We start from the raw sequence: 15,618 nt of genomic DNA on the forward strand, positions 1-15,618 counted from the left end.
AACAGAGCTTTACAGAAAAGAAATGAAAGAAAAAACCATAAACTTCTAAATAGGACCAAGCTCAACCAGTGGGCTACATGAACGACAGCGCTAATACTCAACATTTGAAGTAAAAAAACAAAAACAAAACATGAATGACAAAACACAAGGAGCAACTGAAAAAGTTAACCTAACAATTTAAGCTAAGTGCAAAAGAACCAAGGCAAAGCAATGATAATGACAAAACCAACCAAACTGAACTGAAGCAAAATTACAAAGACCATCAAAGTAAAGAAAAGTAAAGCCTAACAAGGCAAGACAAAGCAGCAGCGGTGAATCCTACAGAAATACAAACAGCCCAACATCAGGTTAAAATACCACAAGGCCTACACCGCTGACTAAAATATTTTAACCCCAAAGTTTAACAAGACCCTACTCAACGTCTACTCCCCCAGCGTAACCTTTAAAGAAAATATATCTACATTTCTACATTGTATTGAAATATAATCGATTAGAATTCATTTTATACTCATTTGAAATTGTTATGTCGAAGGCTTGGCGTTCGCTGTTTCACGTATTTACGGAATGCAGACAACACCACGTCTGAAGTAGACACAGATTCGAAGACACCGACAACATTACGTGTAAAGTAGACACAGACATTTGTTGGGATATCGAAAAACTAAAATGCAGCAACCAACAAGTATTCATACGATCTAAAATAAAGATGTGGTATGCTTAAAACACTCACCTTAAAACAAAGAAGAACACACCAATTCCACAGTAAGGTTGGCACAAACAGTTCCGCACTTGAAACGTTGCTTTCACTTTCTCAAATGAGCGCGTACGCCACTCCCTTTTTTTCTTTTGTCAAACAGCGCCCCACTGTGTCGAAGTGCTCTCCAAGGGTGACTCTCTGGCCTATGTTTTTTGGCTTTTTTTTAACCTAAAAAAAGTTGCAACACCTGAGTACTTTCGCCCCAAAAGTATAAGAACATATAGCACACCAGATGAGGGGTTCCCACTAAGCTGGTATATTGAGAAGCAGAGACGTGGGGTGGGGTTAAGCACTCAAGGGCGTCCAGCCAGTGATTATAGCAAAGTGCAGTACTTTGTCCATAGTCTTTGTGTCAAGACATTGTGTCAGCCTGCGCACACAGTAAAAAAAATTAAGTAAAAAAATTGCCACAACTACAACAGTCAATCAGAGAGAAGGACGATGTCATAAAAAGAATGCATCCATCAGGCACATGGAACAGAGAGAGGGAAACAGAGAGGAAGAGAGAAAATTACAGAGAAAATGTAAGGTTTGTTTTATTTTGTTTTGTTTTTTCTTCAGTTTTAAAACATATTATTCATTTGTTTGTTTTGGATTGTACTTGGAGACTGAGATGCAGAGAGAGGATGTGGCACTGGTGGTCTGTTTACTAAGCCACTGTCCATGAAATTGTAATTTAATCTGAGTTTCTATGAGACACACACAGCATTATCAGTATTACAGATCACATTACAACACAAGTTACCAAACACATCGGAGTGCTAGTGATGAATATAATTTATGATACATTTAACTGATCATTGTGACACATTGTAATGATACTTAGTTATCTGTAGCTTCTGAATGTTGGTAACGAGCTGTCTCATGATGCAATAGATGACGTTTCCTGCAGAAATCTAAGACAACTAAAATATTTGTGTGTGCACTTGTGTGCAAAACTTATGCAAAACTATATAATGTGTCATTTTATTGAGAAACCTCTGTTTCTCTTGACTGAACAATTTAAACATTTTATTGTTGTGAGTGAAGTCAAATGTTTTCTCACGAACCAGAGATGAGACCAGAGGTATTTACAGATAAACTCAAAATTGACTTTAACAGGTCACAACCAGGGAATACAACTGACCAGGAACAAAGCAGGCACAGAACACACAGTAAACTCAGGATATGAGATTCAGAACAGACTTCACAAAGGTTTTCTTTAATTTACACATCTCAGAGTTATCACAGACACCAAGGGAGGACAAATTCCAGGGTGAAGTCACAGTCAGCTGAATAAAACTAGGGTTATATGTTCAAACAGGGAGGCAGACTACATTAACAGTCACAGGTGTCTGGAGTAATGATATAATTAATCAGCTGGACCAAGGAAGTGACTAAAATGAAAACAGAACATCAGACCGGCATGCAGAGAGAGAACTTTGTGAGTTACGTGCTGACTACGAAATATCTTTGACCTGTGCCAGAACTTGGTTCATAAATTGCATCTTTTCTTGTTTGTGATTTCACTTTTTGGTTTGTTTGAAATATTTACTGAACTGGAAACTTTCTGCTGTGTCACTTTGTCAACAAAATTCTATTTTCAATTAAATAATTATAGCCTTTATCATTTTTACATTGGTACTGATGTTATTTATATGTGTGTAATAATAGTATTGTTTTTGTTGGAATCCTTATAATGATTCCTATTGCTCTTGCTCTTTTTGAATTTGAACAAAATTCAGTTGTAAAGTTATAACGCTGTTGTGATTTTGTGATTTGGTGACACTAAAATAGTTATTTTATTAAAATAAACTTATTCACTCCCGTATTGATTTTAGTGCTGTCTGTAGTAACATATCCATTCCTCAGTCTGTCACCAAAACTCTATTCATATAGATGTACATACAGTGTGTTTAGACACCTTTCCAGTATTATCACAAACTGAACAGATCAGACAGGAGGAGTCCATGCTTAAAAAAAGAGAGAGAAAAAGAAAAGTAAATTTAATCTCAGGGTTGCAGTGGTTAATAAAACTTAAGAGCAGGACTGAACTGGTACCATGCTGTCATGCTGGTGGTGTGGTGCAGGACCCAAGTGCAAAGACACGATGATGTCAGTGACAAACAGAGGATTTTACTAACAAAATAAAGATGAAAATACAAGTGCAAACCAAGAGCAAAAACTGATAACAAAAAAGTGCAGGATAACAGTGTGCAAAAACACAAACAACAATAGACCAAGTACAAGGCAAACACTAGGACTTAAATAGAAGGAGAAACTAAACAGGGCAACACAGGATTGGATAAAACTAACAAGGTTAATAATCAGACAAACGGGAACAGGTGAGGGGCGGAGACAGACAGAGAACAGGCGCACAAAGACATGACAAACTAAAAGTCCAAAACGGAGGTGCAGGTTGTGACACATGCTGAGGTGAGAAATGTAAACATTTAACTGAATGATATGTGCTGACTGGATAGCCAATAAAGAACAATCATTTAACTGACTCATAATCATTTCATAACTAGCTTTTATATATCAGTTATCTAACACATGTCTTAATACACAAAAAAAATGCAACAATTTAACTACACAGAATTTCTGTTGCACCCACAAAAATCTGACTACAGATTTTTTATGTTTTAAATATTCATTTTCTCTTTTAACTCTCGAAACCAGTGAAACAATGTCTAATATAACGGTGAAATGGTGAACTGAGAGGGCAGTTTGGGGGATGAGTGAGTGTATAACTCTAACACTCACCTCTCACACTCTCTGTAGCTCTCCCTGTTCTTATCTCCATCTGGCCATCTCAAACCATCCATCTCTCCCTTCATCTCTTTTCCCTCATGTCCTCTCTTCCATTCTTCTGTCTGATCCTCTGTTTTTAGACATGTATGACTCAGCTTAAGACACTGTACAATTACTTTCCCTCCTTTCTTTATCCGTAAAACATCTCTCAAGAGTCATAACTTCTTTCATTCTCCTCCACCATTCTGTCAATCTTCTCCAGCAGTTCAGTGACCTGATGTCTGTTTGTCTTGTCTTTATTGTTAAAGACGTGATATCTCTGTCCACACCGTTGGACCAGACTGCTCAGAGCCTTGTTCTCCTCAATGAGTTTCTCTATTGTCTTTCCCTCTAACTGATCTCCATGAGTGAAGAGAATGAATATGTATTTTAAAGCCTCCTCCCCTAAAAGCATCTTGATCAGTGTAAGAATCTGACATTCCTCGTATGTGAACCGACCAAGTTGTAGAACAATGAGAGGGACATGAGGTCCTGGACTGGATAAATAAACACATCTCTCTAATTGTGTAACTACATCCTGTGAGAGCTGTGTGTCAAACAGCCCTGGAGTGTCAACCACAGACACAGCCCTCCCTAAAAACACCAGACCGATGAACCTCAGACTGATGTGTTACAGACCTCAGGCTAAGCTCTGAATGAAATCTCTCTTTTCACCCAGTATGGTGTTTCCTGTTACACTTCTTCCTGATCCACTCCCTCCAAGCAGCAGAACTCCTCTCTCAGGCAGAACGTTGCTCATTTTGGTTACAGATGGGCCTTCATTCGTTCCTAAAAAGTGTTTGTTGAGAGAAAGAGAAAAACATCACTGTTGTAAATGGTAAATGACCATCATGTGCCATACATTGCAGTATAGATGATACCAATAGAGATCCTTACCTACTGTACACCAAAGTGTGACTGATACCATAGGGTAACTGATTTCAAACGGTGACACTGAATTTACCAAATCCATTGCCAGCACTTTACATGGTAACAACACATTTGCTCTTTTGCTAAAAAGATTTTACCTTGTTATAAATATAACAGTGAGCATGCTTTATGCTGAGCAATTTGCCTTTTAGTTAAAATGTTTGAACACAGTCTGAAGCTATTTGCAAAGGGCACAACTGCTGAAAGTAACTGCATTTTCAAAAAAATCTGAAAAGCAACCTATGAAATTACTGAAGGACCAAGAAATTATCAAAGGGAAAAAAACAGCTTTTCCCCAAGTGTCAGGATAAGAGTAGTGTCACAGAGAAACAAACTTAGCATGAAAATAATGCCAAGTGACTCTGTTCAAAATAAATTATAAAAACTAGCAATTATTTAGCCTTATTTATATTTATATTTATATGAGTGTAGCTGTTTTAAATAAATTAGGTAATTTACATATTAGTTACTTTATGTCCCATTTTTTATCATACAGTTTACTCTGAATTAAACTGAGCACATTCTCTCATTTAATCTTAATCCTGATGGGAAGGTGGCTGACGGGGTTTTTACCCAGGGCGCCATATAAACTAGAACTGCTACTGCATAGAACTGATCTTCAGTAAACCCTCCAGTGTGTCCAAATCTATACTGATGTGTTGTATTATTTAGATGTGTTGTTTAGTCTAAACTGATGAGGAGAAAGGTCCTGGTGGTTCTTCTGCCGAGGGTCAGAAATAGTTCTGTGCCAATAGTGTAAATAGTATAATTGTCAGAGATACTAGCTTGCTAAATGGCTGACAGTCTTTTAAAATGTCTGTTTTGCACTCTTAAGCGTATAGTTCACCATCTTATCTGTCACAGTCTAGCCCTGTACTTCTAAATCCTAGTCCGTGTTTTCCTTGTGTCCTGTCTTGCATGTGTTGTCTGTCTGTTCCAGGTTTGCTCCGGTCCATGTTTTACCCTTTTCCCTGCCTGTTTCCCACTCACCTGCTGCCACTCACCTTATCAGCCACTGCATTTATCTCCACTCTCTTGCCAGATTATCTCAACAAGTTTCACGATTATGGTGTTGTTTGCCTTGCTTATTTATTTGCTCTTGAACTAGCCTGTTTCTGGGTTTGTGATTTTTGCCTTGTGTTTCTGAAACTTCTGCTTGGATCTTTTGTATTCCTGTTTCTGACCCAAGTCTGTTTACATTGTGAGTTTTGTCTAGTCCCCGATACCTCTGCCTGGTTTTTCTGACTCTCTGTGCCTGGTTTTCTCTGTCTGTTTTTTGACTACTGCTTTTGTCTGAACTTTACCTGTACTGTTGTTGTAATATTGCCTTTTGGTTTTTGGACAAAGAATTTCAGTAAACATCTATTAAGTTAACTGTTGTCCACTGAGTCTTGCTTTTGGGTCCTCTAGTCTAACTAGGCCTGTCCAGCCCTAACACGTATCCATCTCTTATTCTGATAGAATGGCCAGGGGATTTTCTCCACTCCAGCTATTTTTTTTATTATTATTACCATTGTTAATTCGCTCAGTTTGGTCCACTAATTCTGATGACTTGATGGAAATGATTTGTAATCTTTTATGATGCATAGTGGGTGTTACCAAAGCCATTTAAAGCTTTAGAAATATAAACTGTATATGTAAATACAAAAATGTATATTGATTTAACCTGTGTCAGATTTTTAATCCTCTCCTCCAGTGTACTGATAGTTGTCCTCTTCTCTTCAGTGTCAGTCTGATATTTCAGTTCTGTTTCTCTCACTGCTCTGTCTTTTTCCTCTTTCTCTGAATCCTCTCTTTCTCTCCTTAATTCATCCTCCAGTTCACTTTTTCTCCTCCGTTTGTTTTTGTATGACCATCTGTTTCTCCATGTCTTTAATTCTCTGTTCTCTCACTCTAATCTCCTCCTCCTCTAATCTTTCTCTCTCCTTACTTTGTCTCTGTTGTTCTTTCTCCATGGTTTTCTTCCTGTTCTCAAGCTCTGATGTCATTTCCTGTTTCTTTCATGAGCTGTTTTAGTTTCATTCTCTATTCTCTTTCTTTCTTCCTCTAACTGTCTCCTCTCTCTCTTTTCTAACTCTCTCTCTTCATGTTGTTTTTGTCATTCATCTTCCATGACTTTCTTCATTTTATTTAATTCCAATAGCAATTCTACTTTCTCCTTTTCAATCTCTTTTATCTTTCCAGCAAAGTCAGTCTCTATTTGGTTTTTTCTTCTTCTATGTGTTTCATCTCTAATTCTCTCTCTTTATTGTGTCTCTGTCTGTCTTCCTCCATGGTTCTCCTCATCTAATTCTGTCACGTATTTAACTCTCATTATTTCTTTGTCTGCATTCTCATTTTGGGTCCATAACTTGTCCTCCATTACTTTAATTCTTTGATCTCTCACTCTAATCTCCCCCTCTCCTCTTTCTCTCTCTTCGTTTTGTCTCCTTTTTTCCTCCTCCATAATTCTTTTCATTTTCTCTAGTTTGGCCCTTATTTCCTCTTTCTCTTTCTCAGACTCCACTTTCTTTCTTCACCAGTGTCTCCATTTTACTCTCTAGTGTCCGTACTTTATCTCTCCACCTGTGTTCTGAAAACTCTGCCTTTACTTTCAACGTCTTTTCTTGTTCTTCCCTCATCCTTCTCTCCTCTTCTATTATTCTTTCCCACTCTTTTTGTTGTAGATGTTTTTGTTGTTCTATCTCCTTCATTCTTTCATATGCATTCTTTTTTTTCCCTCTAATTCCCTCTGTTTTCTCTCCTCTTCCTTTCATCTCTTTTCATCATGCTGCTTTCTTTTCTCTTGTTCTGTTTCTTTTTCCTTTTTAGTTCCTCTATCTTCAGTGTAAACCCTCCAGAATTTGGATTTGTAGATGTTGATGAAAATGTCTCAAAAACATCAGTAAAAACAGTGGAACAGAGAAGGTCACCCACAGTAATACTATAAATTAAGACTTTTAAAATGACTTATTTCCTTTAAAATATAATAAATAAAAAATTCAAAATGAAAGATTAATATATAAATATACACCTTAATCTATTTCACTACTGATTAATTTAGGTTGTGTATCTATAGAGATTTTGCATTCGTTCCTATGTCACTCTGTGGGTCATCACATGCACTTAGCTGCTGACTCTGCACAGTGGCAAACAAATCTGAGAGAAGCAGAGTGGATTTCTGATACCACATCTGCCAACTGGCTTTCTGCAAGCTAATGTTTTCATTTTCTCAAACTTCACCCATACGTGATGTCTCCCAGCAGTGTAGTTCTCTGTCACCTAACACATCTGTCAGACCTTTTGGTGGAAAAGCACCACATTGTTAGTAGAACAGGATTAGGTAGGATCATGCCATTATCTGTATTAACTAGGAAGGGAGGAAATCACACACAGACAGAATGCTCAAAACCCCATTTGCATAGCATGTAACAGAAGGAAAGCTTCTCTTACCCTAATTTAGGCTGATGGAAGCTCAACAGATTTCGTTCTATTTAGGGGTTAATGGTATGTTCTTTTTGCAAAGAATAATTAGAAATGTGTAACTGACTCAAGATATGTTATGCTATACTTGATCAAGGGGAAGACTTTTTTATTGTTTTTACGCCAGGAATTCCCTTTTTTAGGGGCTAAGGCGGTGCCCTTTACAGGGACTACAGGGACTGTGGCAGTGTAGTACCTTATTTGACCACATGCCCTTGCTGACGTCAGCTGTGGCTCAACCAGGCTTTAAGTCCCGACTCTCACATTATGAGGTGGGCGCCTAACCGACCGAGTCACGGCGGCTAAGGGGAAGACATATGCACGCCGCTCTAATCAAGAGCCAATAACATTCAGTGAAATATTCTTCACAATGAAACACTAATTAGGTTATATATATGAAGAATGCCCAAGAGACGCATAGCTGATGACAGTTTATTCAAATGACTCAAATTCACTTTTCTGTACCAAACCTCAACATGCCAGACCAGGACATCAAAACAAAGAAAGAATGTTCACAATAGAATAAGAAATAACCAGAGTACACTGAAACAATAAATTCATGTCACTCTTATCATAGGACAGGGTCATACCACTGTAAACCAGAGTAAAAGGTCGTGTGAACTGAGAATGGCTTCCAGCCCCTGTTGTGGATCAAAGATGTAAGTCTCTGATGTTAGATGGATTGTCCTGCCATATATCTTTGACACTCCATGTGGCGTACAGCCCTACAATCAATGCAATGATTAACTAAGGTTAAGTCTTCGGTGGATTGACAAATTGTAGTGCATAGTCCCTATGCAAATTCAAATAAAGAACCACGTGGTGGATGGTTCCTTAACACTGATTCAAATGGCAATTCTGTGATATTCTGTGTGATATTGCCAATATCCTTTGAATAATATCATGGAAATTAATATGTATCCTCAGAGTGGGGCCAGTTATATTTTAACCAAGATAGAAGGAGCACTTAAAAACCGGACAAATACGAAAACTTAAGATGTTCGATTTTGTTATCAAATAGCTTTCATAAAGAACAAGCAACCATGGAATTATGCAGGATCGTTGCAGTATATCCCTTTAAAACAGAAAACATTTTGTTCAGAAAACATTTCACATCGAATGATAACTGTGGAACTTTCCAGAAGCAAATGTATCTATAAAGCTACTGATGCATGACCGTTCTAATGGGTCAGATTTTGCAACCGATAAAGTGGATAAGAAAATAATTTGTCAACATTTAATCTTTTCTAGCTCTATTATCAGTGGAGAAAAAACAGCAAACTAAAACAGCAATGGAGAAAAAACAGCTGTGTTCAGCTGTGACAAGTGATTTCTAGAACATAATGGACACATCTGTCACACATGGAAATGTCAAACACTGATTGGCTAGCAAGATTTATAATGGCCCTAAAAAATCAAGAGCTAGTTAGCCAGCCAGATAATTATCAGCACAGTTAGTCAGTGTGCCTTAAGCACTGTATGGAAAACAATTAATATGCTAAATCATGAAGTAGAGGCTTAAGTTTAATTGTACAGAGAGATGTAAGGCAATTCTGGGAAAATCTCAACCAAGCACCAGTTGTCAGGTTAGTTCACAAACCCACTATATGCACTTGTTTGTTAGACGCTAAATGGATGCATGTAAATGAGAATTCATTTCCTAAATTTTGCGTATTTGCTTTATAAATCTGTTAAAAGCCCTGCCTGGTGGGGTTATATCTGATTCTACTTTAGAAACTCCCTCTTCATAACCTTTTCTATGACCCTCTGCCCTTGCCTGTTCTATTTGTGTCCTCAGATCCTGCTTTTCTCTCTCATGTGCCTCCTGCTGTCTCTTCAGCTCCAAACGCCACTTTTCGTCCTTTAATTGTAGTTCTCTTTCCCATAAGCTCTCTTCCTTTTTTCTCCTCTCTTCCTCCTCCGTCTTCCTCCTCTCTCTCTCTTCATGCTGTCTCTTTCTCTCCTCCTCCATTGTCTCTTTCATTCTCTCTATTTTTGCCTCATATTCAGCCTTCAGTTCTTCTTTCTCTCTTTCTTTCTCCTCCACTTTCTCTCTCAGTATTCTCTCCTTTTCCTCTTGGAGAGCTTCCTCTACCTGTCTGAACATCTCATTAGTGTAGAAGGTCCCTCCATTCTCTGACACCATGGTGTCTATCTTCTCCAGGAGTTCCTTAACCTGAGTTTGGTTATTGGGGTCTGTGTTGTTAAACACATGGTATCTGTTACCACACTGGTCAATCAGATTCCCTAAGTCAGTTCCAGGGTTTCCTATATACTGTTCTATGGGTTTCTTCCTTAGCTGATCTCCTTTAGTGAACAGGACCATAGTGTACATTCTGGATTTGTCTCCAAAAGTTTCTTCAATGATCTTCACTGCTTCTTTCTCTTCTTTAGTAAAACGTCCCACTGCTAACACCAGTAGAATCACATGTGGCCCTGGTGTTGCCATGACGATACAATTACTGATCTCTTTTTTCATCTCCTCATTATCGGTCTCTGTATCAAACAGTCCTGGTGTGTCAATCACTGTTATCTGTCTTCCATTGACTTCAGCTGTCTCTCTCTGACATGTTTTAGTCACAGACTCAAAACACTCATCTTCTTTAAAAACATCTTCTTTCCCCAGGATGGTGTTTCCTGTGGCACTCTTCCCAACACCAGTCTTCCCCACCAGCACTATTCTCAGACCGGGGGATCTCCGTCTGAAATCTGTAAAAACATTGAAAGAGCTCATTAAATAAAGTTTGCTTACATACATAGTTTTACATACCCATGACTGATTAATGTATTTAATATGACTTCAGCACTCTCATTAATTTACAATTTACAATTCATCATTTAGCAGACGCTTTTAGCCAAAGCGACTTACAGTCAGTGCATCAGTCAGATTCCTAATACCTCATAAGCATACATCGCTAAAAAGACTGAGCGTCAATTTACTCTTTCGTATTGCGCCCTGGAATTCTTAGACAAACATAGATACAAGACAAGTTCTTTTTTTTTTTGTTTTTTTTTGTTTTTTTTTTTAGGAGGGGGGGGGGTTAGGCTTAGGGGGATAGGTGGGTTCTGAAGAGGTGGGTTTTCAGTCTCTTGCGGAAGATGGTGAGGGATTCCGCAGTCCTAACTATATGAGGGAGGTCGTTCCACCACCTCGGGGCAATGGCAGAGAACAGGCGTGGTCGGGAGGAGCGGCTGCCGGGTTCCCGAAGTGAGGGGACCGTCAGCCGACCAGAGGTCGTGGAGCGGAGGGTTCTAGTAGTGGTGTATGGAGTTATTAGGGACTGAAGGTATGATGGGGCGGAGCCTCTTGTGGCCTGGTAGGCCAGCACTAGTGTCTTGAATTGGATGCGGGCAGCCACCGGAAGCCAGTGGAGCGCAGTAAGGAGTGGAGTGACATGAGAGAGCTTAGGGAGGTTGAAGACCAGGCGTGCAGCGGCATTCTGCACGAGCTGGAGCGGCCTGATGGCGCAGGTCGGCAAGCCAGCCAGTAGGACGTTGCAGTAGTCCAGGCGGGAGATGACAAGCGCTTGGACCAGGGGCTGGGTCGCCTGTTGTGTGAGGAATGGGCGAATTCTCCTGATATTGTATAGGGAGAATCTGCAGGATCGAGTGATTGCCGTGATGTGACCGGAGATTTGCATGTGACAATAATTTGTCAGGTGTCATAACACATATCTGAAGTACAGGTTTTTCTGAATATATGCATTTCAGTGGAGATATGTAAAAATCTTATTATACTGAACATTTAGGTAGAACTAATATGTTTATGCTCATTTCTTTTTGCTAAATGAGTTGCATGTGAAATTTCATTATCAGTTTGTTAAACATTACTGTCTGTGTTATTATTTAAAGTACTTTGTAGAGCCATGTGGACATCCATACCCACTCAGTTATTTGAAATGGTTTGATGGGAACATTACAATAACCAGCAAAGAATCCATTGGGTCAAAATACTTCACACTAGAACTATAATTAAACTGTTTAAGTAAATGAATGAATGTCTGACATCCCCTTTACATACACAAAATTCATATATCTCAGTGATACCTGTCATATGATTAATCTTTTCCTCCATTGTCTTCATTTTTCTCTTCATGTCTTCATTTTCAGTCTGGTATTTCTTTAGTTGTGTTTCTAGGTACATGACTGATGTGTAATGACTTCCTCTATTCTGTTCCACCAGTTTGTCAGCACTCTTCAGTAACTCTGACACCTGTGAACTGGAACCTAAGAACTGATGTCCTCCTCTGCAGGATCTGATGATTGTCTGAGTTGATTCATCTAATTCTGTCACTTCCTGTCCAGGTTTCTGATTTATCAGGACCATGGTGTAATCATTGACTCTTGAGCTGAATATTGTCTGAATCTTCTCCATTTCTCCTTTGTCTTCTTCAGTGAGGAAGCCCTCAGGAATGACCAGGAGGAAAGCATGGACTCCAGGATCACAGAGAGAGACACAGCGGAGAGTCTCACGCATCACTTCCTCCTCTGAGAGCTGAGTGTTGGACAGAGCTGGCATTTCCACCAGGGTGATCAGGCGTCCACACACTTCTCCCTCCCTCCTCACACACACTGAACTGGACTCTGGACTGGTCTCTCTCTGGCTCAGTATGAACTCTGATATGGAGATCTTCACTGATCCAACAAACCCACACAAAACCAGGTTCAGTCTGTCAGACACTGAAATAAAGAAAGGACCATTAGGAAAATAATCTTTTAATAATGTGTATGTCCAGCACTGATCTGTGTATAGCGGTCAGAGCCCAGTGTAAGAACTGTTGGCTAATGTTTGGCATGTAGAGTTTTCATCCACAAAACACAAAGATCCAGTGTAACAGAGTTTCTCTACAGCACCATGTGATTGAGTCATTTTGTCTTTTGGAGCATGTGCAAATCCACACTTTTCAGTGTGTAAAACTAGCACCAAAGGCAACTCCAAGGACAGTGTATAGTTTCAGTGTTTTGAGTCAATAATAATTTTTGCATCTAAAATACAGGCAAAAGCAAAGGTGTAATAACAACAGTGTGGTGCTATTGAGAGTCTATCACAGCTGAGTTGTGATTGGTTCACTTGTAGTGAACTCAGTGGTTAAGAAGTCAGGAGGTCAAGAGGTTCTTTAACATATTAAAAAAACATATGGAGAGATGCATTTTGTTCCCCCATTTTGGAGCTGGGTGTGAAAAGATTTGACAGTGAGAGTTTAATTCATCAGGAAGAGGTGCACTGTCCTGGAGTCATTACTATTACTGGTGACTGGTTACTGTGTTTGCTTTGTAATTTTTCATGGTTGCCATAAGGACAATTGGACTATCAGGGCATCAGAAGTGTAAGGGAAGTTCAGAAACTCAGTTCTGTTAAGAGGAAACAGATGAAAATGAGAGGAGGACAAACTAAGACCAGACAGGACGAGTAATCTCTGACTGACATTCCAGAGAGATTATTACTGTTAGCCTGTCACAGGAGCCTGCTAAATCCTAATCTCCTTTGATGTTATTTCACCACTGGTAACATAATCCTGTCAAATGCCAATGCTAATCTAAACCACTATAACATTGTTTCGCACTTGGTGTAACAGTTTACTTACAACCCTTAATTTACTGCTATATAAACAATGTGTGGTTGACTTTTCTTAAATACTGTCTTATATTATTCATTTGTAATGTCTGAAAGTACCAGTATATGACACAAACTGTTACTTCATAACACAAGGAGATGTATTTATTCTGAAAATTCTTGAAAATTCAAGAATTGAATTATGTAATGCAATGCCAGAATATAATTACAGAAACATCAGGGCCTCAGGAAAAATTAGACATTTTTTTCCACTGACTTCTTTTACTGACTAATACAGCACAAGAAAAACAACGATGAGGATAAAACAGGAAAAGTAAATGCATAAAATGAGACATCTCTGAATTCACATTGTGTTTGCAGTTTTACAGTGTTCTCCTTCTATTGGTGTCAGTCTTCTTTTAAACTTACTGTTTGGGTGTTCCCCCACAGGACTAGACCTCCCTGCTAGCTGTGTTAAGATGTCATCACTCATTTCTGAGTCAAAAACAGACAGAAACAAAACCTATTTAAATTCCACAGGTTAATCATTGATAGATCATGCTTTATGTATTCTGTAATTCTATGGCATAATTCTTTTACATTCTGTGATATTTTCTTTTTTTTTTTAATGAGAGTGGTAAACTCTGTATGTAAACATATACACATTCAACTATTCAGAGGGATATGCAGGTAACTCTTGTGTATATCAAATGGAAGGTTATGGTTGTAGTTATGTTCCATTATGTTCTACGATTTTAAAATAATGAGATAAGTAACGTCATGAATGAATGACATTGCAACTGCTTTAAAGCCACAAGGTTATCCAGATATCTTGTGACTATAATTACATTTACCCTGTTAGTTGAGTGTGTGTTGGTGGAGTGTTGGTGTGTGTTAGTTGACCATGTGTTGTTGGGATGCTGTTGTGTGTTAGTTGACAGTGTGTTGGTGGGGTTTTGGTGTGTGTTAGTTGACTGTGTGTTGGTGGGGTATTGGTGTATGTTAGTTGACTGTGTGTTAGTAGGGTATTGGTGTGCTACATGACTGTGTGTTGGTGTGTTACATGACTGTGTGTTGGTGGTGTGTTTGTGTGTGTTAGTGGACTGTGTGTTGGTGGGGTGTTGATGTGTGTTAGTTGACTGTGTGTTGGTGGGGTATTGGTGTGCTACATGACTGTGTGTTGGTGGTGTATTGGTGTGTTACATGACTGTGTGTTAGTGGGGAGTTGGTGTGTGTTAGTGGACTGTGTTTTGGTGGGGTGTTGGTGTGTGTTAGTTGACTGTGTGTTAGTGGGGTACTCGGAGTGCCAGCTCTCATCTCATAAGTACTGACTCCCTTTGACTGTCAAGTGGTCTGGTTTGGACCAGTAGAGAGTTTGACACTGTGTTATTAGAAATTTGACATTAGTTCCAGTGTTGCTTCTTGGGGACCCCACAGTCCCAACTCACATGAAAGTGACATGAGAAGTGACATTTCAGAGTCAGTCTGTCCTTATGATCAGTCTTTAGACATCTGTCATTATGATCATCTGCTAAACTCTCAGTCAGACCTCTCTCTCTCTCTCTCTCTCTCTCTCTCTCATAGACACATCTTGTTCTTCTACCTTATCTCTAATTTACTTGCTGAAATGTCCCTGGAAAACCCAGTGTCTCACTGCCTGCACAAGCAAAACAAGTCAGTTGACTTGTGTACTTTCACACACCTAACCCTACAACCTAGAACAACACTCTAATCCTTACATCAAAGCCCTACACTTTAACTCTACAGTCTAGCCCTAGACTCGCACCTTTTCATGATACAATTTTCCCTTTACTTCTCAAAATACATTAACTGGTCAAACTCTACACTCAAACAGGCCCTGGATGATGGGTTTGTAGATGAATATGGGGTTCTCCGTTAGAGTCTTCGTTCCTCTCCAGGTCTCTTCATATCTTTATCAAAGGGAGTTTCTCTGCAGCACTGTAACAGTTGGCAGATTATTCTCAGACCTGGTAAAGCTACTTTCTGACAATGTCTGTTATAAAAAGGCTTTTACAAATCATCTTAGTTAGACTGAACTGAACTTTGACATGATTTAACTGTAAATCCCCTATTGCCTCTATGTGTGTGAAATGGATTTATGACACTTTTACTCACTGAGTGG

At 39.0% G+C, this 15,618-nt stretch overlaps 1 protein-coding gene across 1 annotated transcript; it reads right to left on the reverse strand.

Moving 5' to 3' along the window:
- Positions 1-6,954: 6,954 nt before the first annotated feature.
- LOC115829258 (GTPase IMAP family member 7-like) lies at positions 6,955-12,440 on the reverse strand. The gene is made up of 3 exons (XM_030793316.1): positions 11,969-12,440; positions 9,686-10,630; positions 6,955-7,139 (listed from the first exon to the last, which is right to left on the reverse strand). The coding sequence occupies exons 1-3, from the start codon at positions 12,438-12,440 to the stop codon at positions 6,955-6,957; spliced, it is 1,602 nt and encodes a 533-aa protein (XP_030649176.1).
- Positions 12,441-15,618: the final 3,178 nt, after the last annotated feature.

Source organism: Chanos chanos, chromosome 16 (assembly GCF_902362185.1).
Source record: "Chanos chanos chromosome 16, fChaCha1.1, whole genome shotgun sequence".
NCBI classification, from domain to species: Eukaryota; Metazoa; Chordata; class Actinopteri; order Gonorynchiformes; family Chanidae; genus Chanos; species Chanos chanos.

Bases quoted from the DNA above. Each gene is read 5' to 3' on its own strand.
- LOC115829258 (XM_030793316.1), bottom strand. From the start codon at position 12,440: ATGCCAGCTCTGTCCAACACTCAGCTCTCAGAGGAGGAAGTGATGCGT. The intron at 10,631-11,968 runs GTATCACTGAGA...ATGTTTTTACAG, and splicing joins AAAGATTAATCATATGACAG to ATTTCAGACGGAGATCCCCC. The intron at 7,140-9,685 runs GTCATAGAAAAG...TGAAGGAGATAG, and splicing joins AGAACAGGCAAGGGCAGAGG to AACAACAAAAACATCTACAA.